The sequence below is a fragment of the Thamnophis elegans genome, chromosome 11 (assembly GCF_009769535.1).
Source record: "Thamnophis elegans isolate rThaEle1 chromosome 11, rThaEle1.pri, whole genome shotgun sequence".
Classification (NCBI taxonomy): domain Eukaryota; kingdom Metazoa; phylum Chordata; class Lepidosauria; order Squamata; family Colubridae; genus Thamnophis; species Thamnophis elegans.
The window spans coordinates 22,337,744-22,355,676 of NC_045551.1; the positions used below are offsets into that span (position 1 = coordinate 22,337,744).

General features: G+C 37.2%; 1 protein-coding gene across 3 annotated transcripts in view; it reads left to right on the forward strand.

Moving 5' to 3' along the window:
* Nucleotides 1–17,933, forward strand: part of GEMIN8 (gem nuclear organelle associated protein 8) — a 38,656-nt gene that overhangs the window by 11,926 nt on the left and 8,797 nt on the right. For 2 of the 3 annotated variants that reach the window (XM_032226917.1, XM_032226918.1), the window contains exons 3-4: nucleotides 4,136–4,568; nucleotides 16,728–16,781. In XM_032226917.1, the coding sequence (XP_032082808.1) occupies nucleotides 4,136–4,568; nucleotides 16,728–16,781 (487 nt within the window). The remainder of the gene's footprint in view (nucleotides 1–4,135; nucleotides 4,569–16,727; nucleotides 16,782–17,933) is intronic. The other variant, XM_032226919.1, reaches the window with a different exon arrangement.

Consider the following 17,933-nt stretch of genomic DNA (forward strand, 5'->3'; position numbering starts at 1 on the left):
GCAAATCACTTTCGTAATGCTGCAAAGAGAACTGTGTGCTTTTATTCACTTGGCATTCAAATTGTGATAACATCATTTCTTTACCAGTTAGAATCTAAAAGGGTGTTTATTAATATTATAGAATTCAAATGATGCAGTATGTCATGCTATCTATCAACTATATATAGTCACTTCTAAATAATTGCCCATAATTTACCATTTTTTTAGTGTTCCAGGCAGATTCATCAAGTTAAAATTCTAGTTCCTTTCCCCAAGGGTTAAGAGAACAATTGCATTTTTATTTATATTCATATATTTGTTTCCCACCTTTATTATTTTACAAATAACTCAAGGAGGCAAACATATCCAACATACCTTCCCAAAACAACAACCTTGTGAGGTGAGTTAGGCTAAGAGAGAGTGACTAACAAGTCACCCAGCCAGCTTTCATGTCTAAATCAGGACTAAAACTCATTATCTCCCGCTTTATAGTCTGGTGTCTTAACCAAATCTAGTCATCAAACTGGATTTGATTACTTTTCTGTAGAATTAAAGTTTTTTTTATTATAAGTGGTGCGCATATAATATAGTTTGAAGAGTTGTATAAAATTTCAGAGCTTAAGAATTTATTGCATTTCCCTTACCTGGGGCCAAGTTGGAATTTAGGACCAGTTCTTCTGTAGCATGTACAGATAGTCCTCAACTTACAACCACAATTGAGCCCAAATTTTATGTTAAGTGAGACATTGAGTTTTGCCCCATTTTACAATTTTTCTTGGCATAATTGTTAACTGAATCACTGCAATTGTTAACAGATTCACTTAATTCCCCATTGAATTGCTTGTCAGAAGGTCATAAAAAGTCACATGATCTCAAGACACTGCAAAGGTCATAAATATGAGTCAGTTGCCAAGTGTCTACATTTTGATAACAGGACCATGGGGATGCTGCAACAGTTATTCATAAGTGTAAAAAATGGTCCTGTAACTTTTTTCAGTGATGATGTGACTTTGAATGGTCATTAAATGAACTGTTGTAAATTGAAAACTACCTGTATTTTACTGGACTGATCTAGGCTTTCCCATGAAATAATCAAAACTCTAATCCTATAAACTCCATTATTATTTGTCATAACATCTGCATTTTCTTTGCAACAGGCTATATTCACCTTTTTAATTTTGACTTTCACCTCTAACAAATGCTGAATTTAATATTGGACTATGATGAACAGTTTTGTGCCCTACTTGTATTCAAGAAGATTCTGTACCTAACTTAAATGCTGGATACATTTTAGGTAGAATAAGACTAAATTTCTGTTTCTATTTTTTTTTTCTAAAGAAGATTTAACTACAGTAAAACTTTAATTTAATGGCACATTCAGGTAGAGGGATGTCCATTAACCTTAATGCCTATTAAATCCTAATATACATGGTTTAAACCAGAGGTGGGTTGCTGCCGGTTCGGCCAAACCGGTAGTAGCGGCGGCGGGAGGCTCCGCCCAGACACTTCTGCGCATGCACAGAAGCGTCCCGCTTCTGAACCAGTAGTAAAAAGATTAGCAATCTACCTCTGGTTTGCACCAATCATCATTATTTGGGAAATTGCATAATTCATGCAAATAATATATGGCAGTAAACTCTTGATTTAATGAATAATTTAAGCAAATAACATGTTCAGCATATTTGAGACTATTAAATTGAGGTCAGTCAAGGATTTACTGTAAAATAGTACCCAAAACAAATGAACAAACAAAAAAAAAATCTGGGCAATTCTTTCTTGACTATCTGTAGGTAATTTATTCAACCTCCTAGGCAAAGTAGTTGACAGTAATGGAGAGGAGAGATGCAAAATCTAGCAATCTTTGATGACGACGTTCCAGTTGCTATAACCCAGAAAATAAAATTGCTTCACAATTGCTAAGCATGCTTTTCAGGCAATGGATGCATGGTCCACATGTTATATATTAAGGAAGGGGAATGTGAGGCTTGATTACTAGCTTTGAATAGAATTTCAAAGATTTGTTAGATTAACATTCCTTGTTTTAATTGGCAAGGAATTGTGTTGGAAGACTTCTGGCTCTTCCTTTCCCTTCTGGGCAAAATACAGAATCTGGGCTCATAAAACCTTTATCTTTTAAACAGATTAATATAATGATGGCATTAATATAATGTTCCTCTAACGCAGGGATGACAGACTCAATTTCATTGAGGATTGCATCAGGGTTGTGTTTGACCTCAGGAGTGGGGCATGGCCAGCTCGACATCACTCATGTTGGGGGTGCCTGTGGTGGCCTGGGTGGGGTTGGAGGGATCCATTGTCTCCAGCGGAGGAAGGCGAGACCAGGGAGAAGGCCAAACAGTTGTCCTCCAGAGGAGCCTTGCCATCCCTCTCACACCACTCAGAAGACCCTCGGATGGTGGCACAGGCTGTCCAGAGAACTAGGCAGCAGAGGGCAAGCACCCATCCTGGCCCTCAAGCCTCCCAGGGCATCAGGACCCCGCAGCTGAGCCCTACTTCCTCAAGGGGGTGGCCAGCTGCACTTACCTCTTCGAGGCTGCTGCTGCTTTATTGCTCTCCTTGGCCAGGTTGGTCATGGTGTGTACGAGAGGGCAATGTGTGTGGATCAGGGAAAGGCCCACTCTCCACGCAAGGAGACCCAGCTTTGTAACCAAAGCATCCTCAGTGATAGGATGGGAGATTACTAGGAGATGGCAGGAGGAGGAGACAAGGGGATGGTGAAAGGGCAGCAGGGCTTCTGTTGGCCAAGTCCTCAGATCTTCCCTCCCTCTCATTGTTCCTTCCTTCCTTCCTCCTTTCCTTCCTTCCTTCCTTCTTTCTTGCACCGAAGAAATTTTAGATATCTGGTGAATTGGTAGATTCTCTTATTTTTGACAGCCCTAATAGTGAGATAAAAAGCTATTATAGACATAAATATATGTAGGAGCAGCAAGAATGTATTCATAATTATCATTGTTGGAATGTTTCTACATCCCATTTCTGGTGGTAATCTGTTTAATGATATATTTAAAAATGAGACTGAGTAATAGTTTTGGGGTAGGAGAGGAGAGGACATTTATCTGTGTATTTCCCATTCTTTCATGTTTTATAGTAAAGTAATATGCTATGCCATGCTGCAACCAATGTTCCCTCTAATTTTTTTTCAGTGTGAGCAGAAAAGTATAGTGTTTGAGCGGCACATTTTCATGCCTGAGCACCTGATTTTTTTTCACAGATGTCACCTAAGACAACAACGAAATCAGTATTATTTGAAACTCAAAGTTATGTTTATTATGTTTATTATTATGTTTATTCAAGGTACCCGCTTAATTCAAGGTACCCGCTGGCGTCCCTGCCCATGGCAGCAGCAGCGGCGCCTCCCCCTCAACTCGGAGCACCTGAGTTGGGCTCTGGGTTACCCCTGCCGCCGCCTCCTCCTCTGCCGTGCTTTTGAGAAGCCATGGGACCTTTATTTCCTGCTCCCGCCCCCTCCGCCACCTTCCTACTGGCTCCCGCGGCCTCATGGCTCCTCAAAAGCATGGCGGAGGAGGAGGGGGCAGAGGTAACACGGTGCCCAGCTCAGGTGCTCCGAGCGGAGGGGGAGGCACCGCTGCCACAGGCGGGGGCACCGGCGGGAGCTTTGGCAGCTTCACCTCAGCTACAGCGTCGGACAGCAAATGTGGTGGTGTTGTTGGAGGAGGAGGAGGCAGCAGTTATTCTAGTGGCGGCGGGGGCTTTGGGGGTTCACTTTAGCCTCAGTACCAGGTGCAAGCGGCTAGGACTGGCCGCCCACAAATGACCTCCCCGGGCTTGCTTTGTTGAACACGGGGTGACTGACGATAGTTTGACCGGGCACGGCCAGCGCAAACTACCGTCAGCCGCCTCGCACTCATCAAAACAAGTCCGGGGAGGTCCTTTGCGGGCGGCCAGTTCTAGCCGCCTGCAAAGGACCTTCTCAGCTTCCAGAGCCTGAGACGGTAGAAATCACTGCTTGGCAGTTGCAAACTGCTGCTCGGTGTTTTCTTGCCATGTGCGCAGCCGCGCACCTTAGAGGGAACATTGGCTGCAACAAATATTTGTTTTCTACATACATAGGATGGTTACAAAACATTGTATAAGAATGAAATCTTACCCTGCTGAACTTTATTTTTCTTTTTAGGCTAATTTTTTATGTCAAGATAAAGGACCATGGTATTTTCAAAAAATGTATGCAAGATATTGGAAACATTACAATGAAGCTATGGAGTGGATGTATAGACATAAAAACGCTTATAGGAAAGCTATGGAATTAGTATATAATCCATCACTTCATCCTTCCGAACAACATCAACGTTATTCTGATTGGGATGAAAATGTTCCAGGGAGAACTGGTCCATCTTCATTCTCCACCTCAGACAGCAAACCACGGCGTCCTCCAAGACCTCAGGATGGCCTGCATTATGTCAGAAAAAGGAGAGCAGCAGAGAAAGATTCTGAAACAAATTCAGAATCTGAAAGTGAAGAGGACATAGAATGTGATCTTGACAACATGGAAATTACAGAAGAGCTCCGTCACTATTTTGAGCAGACTGAGAGACACCAGGAAGAACTACGTGAGTGTATTCTCTTCTCTTATTCTTCATATCAGTTTATTTTTATATGGCTTATCCCTTCTTTTCACGTCCACGTGTGATTCCATCTGTTGTCTAAGGAGCTCAGCCTGGAAATCTTGTAGATAGGATTTTCATTGTGAGCTCTTCACAAATCAGGGACCAGAAAGCTCAGGGACTGGTAATTTGCAGTCAAAGTGTCAATGTCTCTAGACAAAGTTGCAAAATATTTTTTCAAGCTGCTTTGGAATGAAACAAATAATGAAAAAAGTGGTGATGGTTTATCTGAGCTGCTTAAATTTGGATATAAATACTGAATAACCATACAATTCAAATAGCCAATTTTGGCTAGTGATTATCAGTATTAGTTCAGAATCAGCAATGGTTCATTACAGGGGTGGGAATCTGGGAAATAAAGGCTTTAGGAAATTGTAAATTTTTCTCTTAAAATGAGAAAATATTATGCAATATACCAGGCAAGCTTCAAGCTTCAGCTATTTATGTTCAAGTCAGACTTTGTCATTCTTGATCAAGTCAGAAAAGCAAAACTGGGATTTCTCCACACACTCCCCTTCGTTTTCTCAGGCATTTTTCATTCAAGAAGTTCATGAGAGAAATACTATTTTGCAGGTTTATATAAATTGGTCTTAAAATTCTCTTAGATTGCATTAAATAAAAGATAAGATCTAAGCCCGTGTTGGTGAACTTATGACACATGTGCCACAGGTGTCATGTGGAGCCCTCTCTGCGGGCACGCCAGCCATTGCCCCAGCCCAACTCCACCATGCATGCATGTGCGTCTCCCACCGGCCACATGGTCTTAGGGGTGCATGTGGGGGATGCACGTATGCATGAGCAGGGGTAGTGCATGCACAAGGGGGGAGGGTTCTCATATTGCATTTTAGGAGCTTGCGCCCCATTTTGGCTTCCAAGTTGGTGCAGGAGGTCTTCCAGGCCCAAAACAGGGTATGGGGGGGCACCTGCGTCCTATTTTGGGCCTGAAAAGCCACCTGCACCAACATGTAAGGCAAAAATGGGCACGGGGTGGAGCACATACAGAGGGGTCGCATGTGCATGTGGGGGAGCATGGGAGTCATGGATGCATGTGCGGGGGGCAGGGCGCACATGTGGTGTCACACGCATATGCACAGGGGGAGCACATGGGGAGTCCCGTGCTCATTGCATTATGGATTTCAGCATGCAACGACAAAAAGGTTTGCCATCACTGATCTAAGCTATCCAGCCAAACGGATACATTGATTTTTAAAATTTGTCCATAAGGCATAGTAAAAAGCCATTTATATACAGTTATGAAACCTGTGCTTGTTAGCTAATAATTTGAGTCCCAAATATTTTGGTAAAATTGCCTTTAACCAAGCTAGTTTTTCTTCCGACTACTACTCTTGAGCATACATCATGATAAAGAAAACTGACCAGGGATCTTTTCTGGGAAGTGAATCACATTGGTTGTGTTAGCATTGGAAATTTTCTACTTTACTTGGCTGTTCAAAGTGACAGGGGAATTTCAATCCTAATTAGAGTCGTGTGTGTGTGTGTGTGTGTGTGTGTGTGTGTGTGTGTGTGTGTGTGTGTGTGTGTGTGTGTGAGAGAGAGAGAGAGAGAGAGAGAGAGAGAGAGAGAGAGAGAGGGGGGGGGGGAGAGAGAGAGAGAGAATATGGAATTTGTAAACCTATGGCTATAAGAGTCTTGTGCTTTGTTCAGATTTGGTTTCTATGGCAAGAAAAATAATCTGCAGGGCAATTTTACAGTTTGTTCTTCTAAGCAATATATTGAAACTTAATAAAACGATGTTCTAAATCTTATCCTGTGAAATTTGTGCATATAGAATGCTATTGTTTAAAATTAATGTCAATTTTATTTTTAACATTTTAAATAGTAGATTATGAAAATGGTCCAGAGAAAATTCCTAGTTACAGTATATTGCTGAAGCCTGGAGGAAAGTCATGACTAGTGTATCATACAGATCAGCCATTTACTTTCTCTTTCCTTGATTTAATCCAACAGAGTAGATTTCAATGCATCTTTATCCTTCAAGTGTTTGTTATGCAGTACAGGAAGTTTTTTTCTCTCTTTCGCTCCACCTCCTTCTCCCCCACTAATAATACAACTTTATTTGAGGAAAAACGGTTTTAGACAAATTAAAAGCATCTTCTTCCCTAAGTAATCCTTTTCTTTAGAATGTCTTGGATTTGAAAGCCCTTTTATAGCTTTCTTTTTGATTGGCTCAATTCACAGACTAAGTAAAATTATTTCTCCCTTGTGAATTTTACACTGAGGCACTTCTCTTAGAGTTTTACACTGAGGCACTCACAGCGCAAAGCCTGTTTTCTAGAATAGGATAACCTCCCCCTCAATAAGAATCCCAACTGTCGTAGTACCAAATAAAAATAAATACAGGTAGTCTCTATGTACAACCATAATTGAGCCCAATATTTATGTTGTTAAGTGAGAAATTTGTTAAGCGAGAAATTTGTTAAGCGAGTTTAGTCTCATTTTACTTCTTTTCTTGCCACATTCATTATATGAATCACTGAAGTTGTTAAATTAATAACAAGGTTGTTAATTGGAGTTGGCTTCTATTGCCTTTGCTTGTCAGAAGGTTGTAAAAGTTTATAACATGACCCTGGGACACTGCCGCTGTCATAAATATGAACCAGCTATCAAACATCCAAATGTAAATTGGATGTAAATGTAAATCACGTGCCCATGGGGATGATGCTGCCATGGTCATGCGTGAAAAATGGTCATGTCCCTTTTTTCAATGCCTGTACAGATTAGGAAAGAACATCTATCCATCTTTCCAATTTTGTTATAATTTGGGAAGACTCTTACCACCTGGCAAACTCCTAGAACTTGGCAATGGAGAAGAAAGATATTTAATTTCACAGAGCTACTGATTTTGCAGTTGACTGTTTTCAGCTGAACAAATTTCAAGATAAAATTTGATTAAGCTAAATGCTGTTACTGCATTACTTCATTTCATCATTCCTCCTCGGCAGAAAACCTTTGGAGTGTATATGTTGAAGAAGCTGCACATTGTTTTCTTTAAATGTCAGAGATTACCTGCCATTATTAAGTCCTGCATCTATATGAATCTAGCTGGCTTTTTTAATTTAGGGATAATGCTGGGGAGAAATGGGGTGGAGAGTTACCAGATCTTATACATATACCAATTCTTCAGGCCTGTGATTGTTTAATGATGCTACCCCCTACAGATGTGTCCTTTTGGCTTTCTCATCAAATTCCTCAACCCAAATTTCTAAAGATTCCCTGGAGGACAAATCAACTTCTCTTACCTGCTTGCTCTTTTAAATCCAGAATTCAGAGGCATTTATTGGTTGATAGCATATCACAGTGCAATATTTAAAATATCTTGTGAAATGGGGAGAGAAATAAATGGTAGATATGTAGTAAATATCGCCTCCTACTTAGTGGTATATTTCCATTTGACCAAATAGAGTTTAAAGATGGATAAATGACACGGCCACACAAACAATCCTATTTCTTACTTGCATCAACTTTCATATGGAAAGTATGAAGGTGAGTGTCCTCAATTAAACATAAACTATTTCTCAGTACACTATAAAACATGGTCCCAATTCACATGGAGAGTAATAGTTTTATTCAAATACAAGGAAGCTTATTTTCAGCTGAATGCATGGAGATAAAAGAAAAAAATGGACAGGTCAACATTTGTAGCTTGTTCTTTATCCAATCAGTCTATGCAAAGAGCCCAGCTTGCCTAGAATAGCTCTTTGTTTGTTGAGCTTTAGAATATATTCCAGGCCCTTTTTGATGGATGATAACAGTTCTGGTGCCCAGAGGAAGAGCAGTTGCCACAGACATGAAGATCTGACTAAAATGACGCCCAGGCTCTGTTAAAGACACGGTGGGGAAGTTCTCAGTACTCCTTAAGCCCACTAACAGCTGTGGAAAAAAGTAAATGTAATCCTAGACTGCATCAACAGAAGTATAGTTCCTTTCTGTTCTACGTTAATCAAACTGCTCTGGAATATTATACACATTTTAGAAAAGACATGTAAATGTTGGAATATGTCTAGAGGAAATCAAAGCAGATAAAGGTCCTAGAAGAATAAATGTATATAAGAACAGTTGGAAGCACTGAATATGTTTAGTCTGAAGGATTGGAATGGGGGGCATGATAAATCTCTACAGAGAGATTGACAAATAGAAGCTGTAAAAGTTCTGTTCAGGGTTTTTCCAAAAACAGTGGTCTTAAATTACAGATTTAATTATAGATTTAATTGCAGATCTAATTGCAGATTTATTTGGACATTGAGAACAAATGTATAACAATGAACTCTATTCAGCAGTGGAAATGTCTTTCTTTAGAGATGGCAGACTCTTCTTTATTGGAGGCTGGATCTCTTGTCTATCTCAGATATGTAGTTCTGCATTCTAGATGTTCTCCAAGGTTCTTCCAGTTCTTCCATTCTAGGATTTTATGCAGTATTCATAGTCTGCCCAGGGTGAAGCCATTAGATTTCAAAATAATACATGAAATAAGGGTAAAACACCCATCACCTAAATATTTTTATGCTAAACTTCAGACCTTCAGTACTTAAGAATATTTCTAAAAACTGTCAATTTTTTTGAAACACTGTATCTATCTTAACATTTCAATAAGGACGAGATTGCCTTCCCCTGCTCCTACCTGTGTCGACCCATTCTCCCCTCACAATTTTTTATTTCCATTTCTCTTAAATGCCATCTTTTTATAATTCATATCATATGCCATGTTCCAAATGTATATAATATGCCAAATTAGTAGCCTTGTTGTACAATCAACAGTTATGATTCTCAGGTAAAGAGAACATAGTGGTTCTAATTCCCTCCAAGAAAATAAACTATTGTAAAAAAAAGTAACATAAGGAGTTCAAAACTCTGCATGGATAAGGTCCCTGAAAGTAAAGCAGAATAAAACCATGTGTGGCATTGCTTCGTGTATTTCTGCATGTGTTGTGTATATGTGTATGTATCCATTGAAAAACCATAGGAGAAGCCAATAAATGAAAGTTCAAACTTGAAAATGGTCTATATCCAGGTAGGGACAGTAAAGAGGAGGAAGTCACACAAGTGGATTCCCACACCGGAATCAGTTGGACTGATTATATCATTGCCAGTCCATCGACTTCTCCCCCATTCTTGGCCTGTTGGCCCATAATAGGCATATTTACCCTGTCCTGGGTTTCTCAGGGCATACATACTGTATATATATTAAGCTCTGTGGAAAGCAGAATTTATACACACAGAGGCAACACATATATACTTTCTCAGATATAACATACAGGTAGTCCTCAACCTTCAACAGGTCATTTAGTGACCATTTAAAGTGATTTTTGACCATTTTTCACATTCACAATTTTTGTAGTATCCCCATGGTCACATGATCAAAATTCAAATGCCTGGCAGCTGGTTCATACTTATGGCCATTGCTGTGTCCTAAGGTCATGTGATCACCTTTTGCAACCTTTTGACAAGTATGACAATGAGGAACCCGATTCACTCAACAACCCTGTTACTAACTTAGCAACTGCAGTGAGTCACTTAACAACTGTGGCAAGAAAAGTCATAAAATGAGGCAAAACTCACTTAGCAAATGTCTCACTTAACAACAGAAAACTTGGGCTCAATTTTGACTGTAAGTCAAGGACTACTTGTATTGCTTCATTACACAAAAGAAGAAAAATACCCATGCCTCCTGTGGCCATTTTTGATGTAAGGGTAGAAAGTATCAGGAAGTCATGTTTTGCATGATTTCTCTGTGTTTTTCTTTTAAGACAGCAACATACTCCTTTCCATTTCTTTCCCACAGATTTCATCAATTCAACAAAATATATCAATCTATCATCTGCCTGCCTGTCTGTTTGTCTCTCTATCGAGAGATATACATATAACCCAGCATTTAAAATTATTAATAGGTTAATTATTTGTTTTGTTAAATATTGGCCACTCTTTCTGAATCTCTCATATGTTTCCTGTGGAACTTGTAATTTTAACCTATAGAATATGTTTTGTGAATGTATTTGAATGACATCCCAGAGGCTATTTATTAAAAGCATGAAATTATTTTTCCGGATTATTACACCTGTCAGATGCATTCAGCATTTAGTTGTGAAACTCTTCAGAAATGCTGGTTATCAGGAACTTGAGAGAGCAGACTAATCCTCTTAGGTAATCCATTGTTCTTAAAACTAAAGAGGAATATAACATTCTGTTTTAAAAAAGGCTTCCTGAAAATTCTTTAGTAGCTGGATTAAAGATGAAATCACTTACATTTCAACACCTCCATGCTTTGTTGCAGAATGTCTCTATATCTAAAATTTATCCATCTGACAGTTTATAAAATGAGGAAATGGTTGCTTATCTTGAATCATACAGAAATTAAGGTCTTAAACTAATGTCTAAATAGCATCATGTCTTTTTCTCTTTAGTTTTACTTTTCTTGGACTTTTAAAATTTAAATCCACTCAAGCTGTAATCCAGTGTATCAACTGGGTTAACACAGAATTATATACTGTTAAATAGTGGGACTGTATCTGATTATTTTTTCATTCCACTCATGAGCTCACTACTTCTGCCTTAGATTTGGAAAAAAAAGCTTTTAGCTAGAGAAGGAGGGAACTATGATTATGATATAAATATATTTTTTTAATCTCATCTTTATTACGCTTCTAAATAAATCAAGGCAATGAACATACCTAATATTCCTTCCTATTCCTCCTACTTTCCCTACAACAACTCTGTGAATTGAGGGTGAATGACTGGGCCAAAGTCATCCCGCCAATTTTCATGCCTTAAGTAAGACTAGAACTCAGAGCTTTCTGTGAAGCCTGAGATACTTATAATGTGGTCATATTATTAAGCCTATCAGTGTCAGCATGATGTATGTTTCTCTTTTTTCAAGAAATTCAGTTTATCTTTTCGGGAGGACAAAAGCTATAAAATCTAAATATTATCTATATATATATAAATGCAAAAACATTCATGCAGGAATCATGAAATCTCCAGAACTATAAAGCCTACAAACTTGAAATTTGGCACTTATGTTCCTCTTGGCTCCCTAGGTGCTTGGTAACAAAAGATTTTTTGAAATGACCATCAGAGCATTAGTATTTTGTATATTATTATTAACACGCTCTGATGCTAAGGAGTTAGACGTTCTACTCCCTCTCCCAACCTGAAAACTTGGGTGTGAGTGTGGCTAGCGCGTGACTCATCCCGCCTGCTAGCTGGGAGTTTGGAGAGGAGCCTGAGGGAAAGAAGGTGATAAGATAGGTAGGGCTTCTGTGGGGCAAACCTGAGGGAGAGAAGGTGATAAGATAGGTGGGGCTCCTGTGGGGCAAGCCTGAGGGAGAGAAGGGGAGGGGAGAGGTTGATGGTAACCACTCATTAATTTTCAAGCTGTAAGTGTCGATTTATCAAGCCCGATCACATAATTTCATAACGGAGCATGGGTATTCAGCTAGTAAAGATATCATTAGTTGTATATTATGGAACTGACATGTAAAAAAGTTCTATGACTAGAAAGTTCCAGATGCTATGAAGAAGGTATTGGGAAGTTACCTATTGAACCTCTCTCTCTGGACAATAGAGGGTGGCTTTCTTAATCATTTAGGACTCTCCCATCCTAAGCAGTCTTCTAATCCACTAATGACTGCAGCTGCACCAGTAGACTTTTATAAATATTTCTTCTTTTTAGATTTATTTTCTCCAGAGGAGCTTGTAAGAACATCTGTTGACCAAAGAAGATACTGATGCCAAGAGCATCTCTTAGGAAAAGTCATTCTTTTCCCATTCTACTTCTGTTTCCTGTGTTGCTTCTCAGGAAAGTTCAGTTTTCTCTCAGTCCCCTTGTTTTATTGTTAAGTCACTTTTCCAGAGAAAGTTACATCCAAAATTCACTGCTGGTTTATTTATTTTGTTATTACTGCTTATTGTGGGTGGATATGTGTGTATGGATATCATTTTACATACATATAAATTAATCCTGGAGCCATCAAATATACTCAGAATGAATTAGAAAGTTAAAAATTATTTCTTTCAAGAAAGGGAGTTTCACTACAAGGGAAAGTTATTTACTCTTATGGTAAATTCTAAGATTAGAGGATTTGTATTTTACTTCCTGCAAAAAATAATTGAAAAACATAAAGCAAAGTTGGAGTTATTTAATATCATCCTGCACCCATAATTTATCTTCACCTTAGGCTTTAGTTTGTGTTACAACATTTTCAAAATGGCAAGTCCCAAACTCATTATCTTTAGGACCTTATACTACTAAACTCCAATTCTGTAAGCCTAACCAATATGTTTGATAGCCAGAGATTGCAGTTCAGCATCAGCTAGAGAATCACAGGTCTCCACAGCTGTTAAAATATACCAACACTTATTACAAAATCTTGCTCTTTTGTTAATTATAACTTAGTTTTAAAAGTGGCCTAGACGAAGGGGATTGTGAGAAGGAGAGAGATGAGACATTTATTTTGAGTTCTGATGGTGCTGGAATGGAATACCATCCAGAAAGCAGAATAGAATAAAGACCATTGTTTACTGCATCTTGTCCTATATGCTTAGAATTAGGAATGCAATAGTATCTTGCAAATTCAAGGTCAAATTTATTTCCCATATGCCCTAGTGAAAGACTATGTACAAGTTATATAAGGTCTCCTACTCTAGCAGAGACTTAGACTGTGGGGCCTCCAAGGTCCCTTCCAACCCTATGATTCTATAAGTTGTGGGTATGTTTTCTTCTATAGGTAATAATTATTAATTATAATTAATCCTGGAGAAAAGCGATGATTTAAAAAATGGTCGACAGTTTGGTTCTGTAAAAATGTTACACTTGATTAAGTACCAATTCTGGTGGCTGTCACTTAAAAAGGACATTAGCTGCCCAATTTGTGCTTCTGCCAAGCGGGGACAAGGGAAAACCCTAGGACTCCTCCAATCTGTGGCAGAGCTTAACGTTCCCAGATGCAAATTTCAGGACATCTGAATCTGCTTTTTCTTGATGTTATGACAGTTAGTGTACCAACATTTCATACCCTGAATTAGTAGACTGTGATGCAGCAGAATTTAGATGGGACAAAAGTATTATTTTATTATGTAATTTTACTTCACATGTAATGTTATAATCATGTAAATAGCATGAAATGACATACATGCTATAATTTGCATAAGGAAATCATTATATATAGTGTAAAAGGTTTATGATTTGTGTAATAACATTGCTGTGAATGATACAATCTTTGTTTGAACAGAAAATCAGGAATTACAGACATCATCTCCCCACTTACTGATTTATTAAATCAAGATTTACTTCTGTATCTGACACCAATAAGCCAACAAAATAGTGCCTGAACTGGTATTAATTTTTCCTGCACATGGCCTTAATTTCATGAAAACCATTTTAGAGGACATTTTCCCCATCTTTTTAGATTCAAGTCTTATACTAGCATGAAATGAAAATTCTAGATTTGGGATTGAGAATTGAGTCAGTAGATTAAGTTCTTAAGCGATTAGGTGATTTTGTGGCATTTTAACATGCAGATTTGCCTAGCAAAGATATTAAGGGGCTTTTTTGTATGTGTAAAAGGGAGAAATCTTGTTCCTCATCAATGCTCTGTCATACCCAGTTGGCTATCAGTTACTGTACCAAATGCACTTTGTAAATAAATAAAATGGAATATATGACTTCAGTTTTCAGATACTTCATTGAAATATTAAAATATTACTTATATGATAGAACTTTCAACATACAAAACTTTCAACATACAAGGGAGCTGGCAGAATAAATAAAATAAAACAAACATTAAGCATCAAAATTAAACATCAGAAAATAACAATGATGATAAAAATATGTATTCTATCTCCTAATATACTAAAAATCTGAATCTATTACATTCAATAAAGAAAGCACGAGACATCTGTAGAAATAAGTGAAACTTAAGGACAGTGCTGTGACTTTAAAGTAGTATGCCAAAGACAAAAGTAAACTTGAAATATTCAGTTTCCCCGATGAATAATTTATTTTGTCAATTTGCCTATTATGAAGTGACAATTCTTTGTCTACACTGCAATTCACGCCTTGAGAAAGAAAACAAACAGAAATTATAATGATCCTTTGGAAAAGATTTGTGAAGTAAGACTGGACAACCAGTCAGTCACATGAAAACACATAAAATAAGTGAGGCTGTCTGCTTAATGATATACAATATCACTTAGAATAATTTCCTCTTTTTTCCACTGCTGAATAGCTACACAGCTGGCTGTCTCATGTTGCTCTTGTAAATGTAGCTACATGATTGCAGTGTGTAGGGGCTGAAACTGCTACGCTATGCAGTGGGTGGGAACGCTTCTCTTTTATTTTCCCGAGGAAACTTTAACAGATCCAGCCAGTTCTCTTTATTATTTATAAGCAACTAGAAAGATGCTGTTATGTTTCACTTAATATTCTTCTAAGTTACAGAATTATGCAGAAATATTTTGGAAACTTCTTAATTGAAAAGTATAATTGGCTTGATGATAGTCAAAGCACTGTGTGATATCTTCCTGAAATTGGCATCAGGTGTAAATATATGCATTCCCTTTCTAAGAGTATCTGTGTATACCTCATGCTTTTTCAACAATTTTCCACAAAGAAGATATAAAAATATTTACATACATTAAAGTTAGCATCAAATACACTATTTCAAACTAACCCATAGTAACAACAAACCAAATCTCATTTGATAAGAAACAAAAACAAAAGTTGAATTCTTTGGTTGTATACAGAAAGATAGAATTAGAACTAGGAATGTAGGCACCGAGGTCATAAACCAAGATATAGGAGACCCAGATTTATTGTTATTGTACACATACAAAAACACACTTCTGACAACACTGTAGTTTTGGTTGGCCCCAAATCACATAGTAATTGAAAGTAGACCTAAATCTTTATTCACACCCACCATATATTCTATATCTATAGCATATTTACAACATATCTTAAATTTGCAAAGCATTATTAACCACAAATTGTAGGAGGTTGCTGTTTCTCTAGCCACCAAATGGCTAAATGGTGACAGGAGAAACCTGAGGTTTCTGATGATAGTTTTCTGAGTTTAGTCATAATATTCATCAAAAAGTACAATAAAGTTAGCAGGAGACAAAGCCAGTATCCAATCAAAAGAAATCTTTAGGAATCCTCTAAAACTAACAAAAGTTTTAGGTAAAGTTGATTTAATCTGGCAGCTTTATTTAACAAATTGATACTTTTAATCTAAAATTATGAATGACATACAGATTTCTAGATAGAAATAATTTGAAATTTTAAAAATATGAAGGACACCTAGAAGAAAGTCATAGGTAAATGTCACTGAACAAAGTCTCACTTTAATTATACCCTCTCAAGCGGCCTCTTTCAAAACTGACAGGCTTGTTGCCAAGAAGCATGGAAACAATTTTAATTTAAAAAAAAATCTTCTAGAGAGAAGCTTTATGTCTATCAGTGAAACTTATCCTTTTGTGTGGATACCAATAGTTACTCAGACAGCTGCTAGACAGCTGGAGGTTCTATTCCTGGCTGTAGCATAGTGCTTTTTTTTTTAAGCTAACTTGATAATCAAATAGTTGTTTAACTCTTGGAAACTTTTATTTCTGGGGTTACAGAGACAGTGTGTTATACTTACCCTGTTCTCCTTTGTTCATCCTAATGCCACAAATGGAATGTTGGTTGGAAATATTCTGAAGCTTATGTATGCTGAAACATTGAAAAGATTCTTTTAAAATCCCACACAGTATCCAATTTTATACGGTAATCCATTTGTTACATTTGCTTTCAGAAAATCAGTAACTTCTTTGTAAACTTAATTAAAAGTGTACTGGACTAGTTATTAACATTACAATTTAAAATGCAGCAAAATGTGGCATTTGCCCTAATTAGAAAATGTATTTTAAAAGTGTCCTATTTTGCTCATCTAATTTAATATATTGATTTTTTAAAATCCCATTTTACAACCCTGTAATCCCTTAATTTGGGGTAGAATCGGGGCGACTGAATGGAACTGAGCATTTACTGGCCGGGTGTCCTTCCTGGTGCCATGTGGAGCTCACAGCACCTATTTTTTCTTTGCGCCCTAGGAGTGAAATATCTGCTACTACCTAGGATTGAACGCTCAACCTTCCAAGTAGGAAGTAAGTGTCTTCACCACTAGGCCACCACACCACTCTAGTTTAATATAGTGATGAGTTATCCTAATGATTATCCAAACTACATGAAGGAAAATAAAGTAAGTAGAACGTTAATGCATTAATGATTTTATCAGTGCTGTCAGTGAAGATAGGTTCAAATCTTACTGAACATGCAAAATCAACAGATTTATATGGAAAGTTAGTACTGCAAATATGATTATTTTTTGTAACAGTCAAGGTTTATTTTGCTTTGATTTTGAAATACTATTGTAAATCAAACATTGCAAAATAATGGAATATAATTGTCATGACATCATAAGGTCAGTAGTCTCTTAAATATCATAATGAAGTCAGAAGTTGGTTGTGATTTTCCTGAAACAAAAATCGAGCATCAAGTGATTCAGGATAAAACAGGACTTTGGACCTCTTTGAAGGCAATCTGTGCCTTCTCATTTGGGTAAATCCTTGATAATTCTGATTCCATGTAAAGGAAACTAAAATGTTTTAATACCTTCTATCAAAGAAACAAGTGTTTGGAAATGCCTTTTTTTTAAAAAAGAGAGAGAACAAATAAGGAAACTGCAGAAATTAGAAATTCTAAAACTAGAATTCAAGATGACTAAATGTTACTAAGTAGCAGTAAAAAGAACAAACAAGAAAAGTAAAATACCCATTGTGTTAAATTTTATTTTGTTTTTAATTTAAGAATCCTTCTTGACAATTCACCAATCCTTCCAATGACTGAGGCATAAATAGTTTTGCAGATCAGCCAGCAGAAATGCAAAAAAGTTTTGTCAATTTCCTTGTTTTTTCCATTAGGAGCGACATTCTATAGAAGTCTTCCTACCTACAAAGGGAGTATCTTAGATGAAAGCTAATAAGTATTTTTGCTCTCTTTAAGAAATTTCCATTTTTAGCATTCAAGGTTATGAAAACATTTTTAAACCAAACATTTTATTATATTTGTTAATTGCTATTATTAACAATGTTATTAACTCTGAAAAACATTTTAATAGATATAGCCTTAAGATCTATAACATTGTAGAATATGCAGTGTGCCTAAATATTGAACTAGGGAAAACATATCAGAGGGATTTAAAAGGCTTTGTTTTCTCTCTGAAATGGACATATACCCCATATAACAGTACATATAAT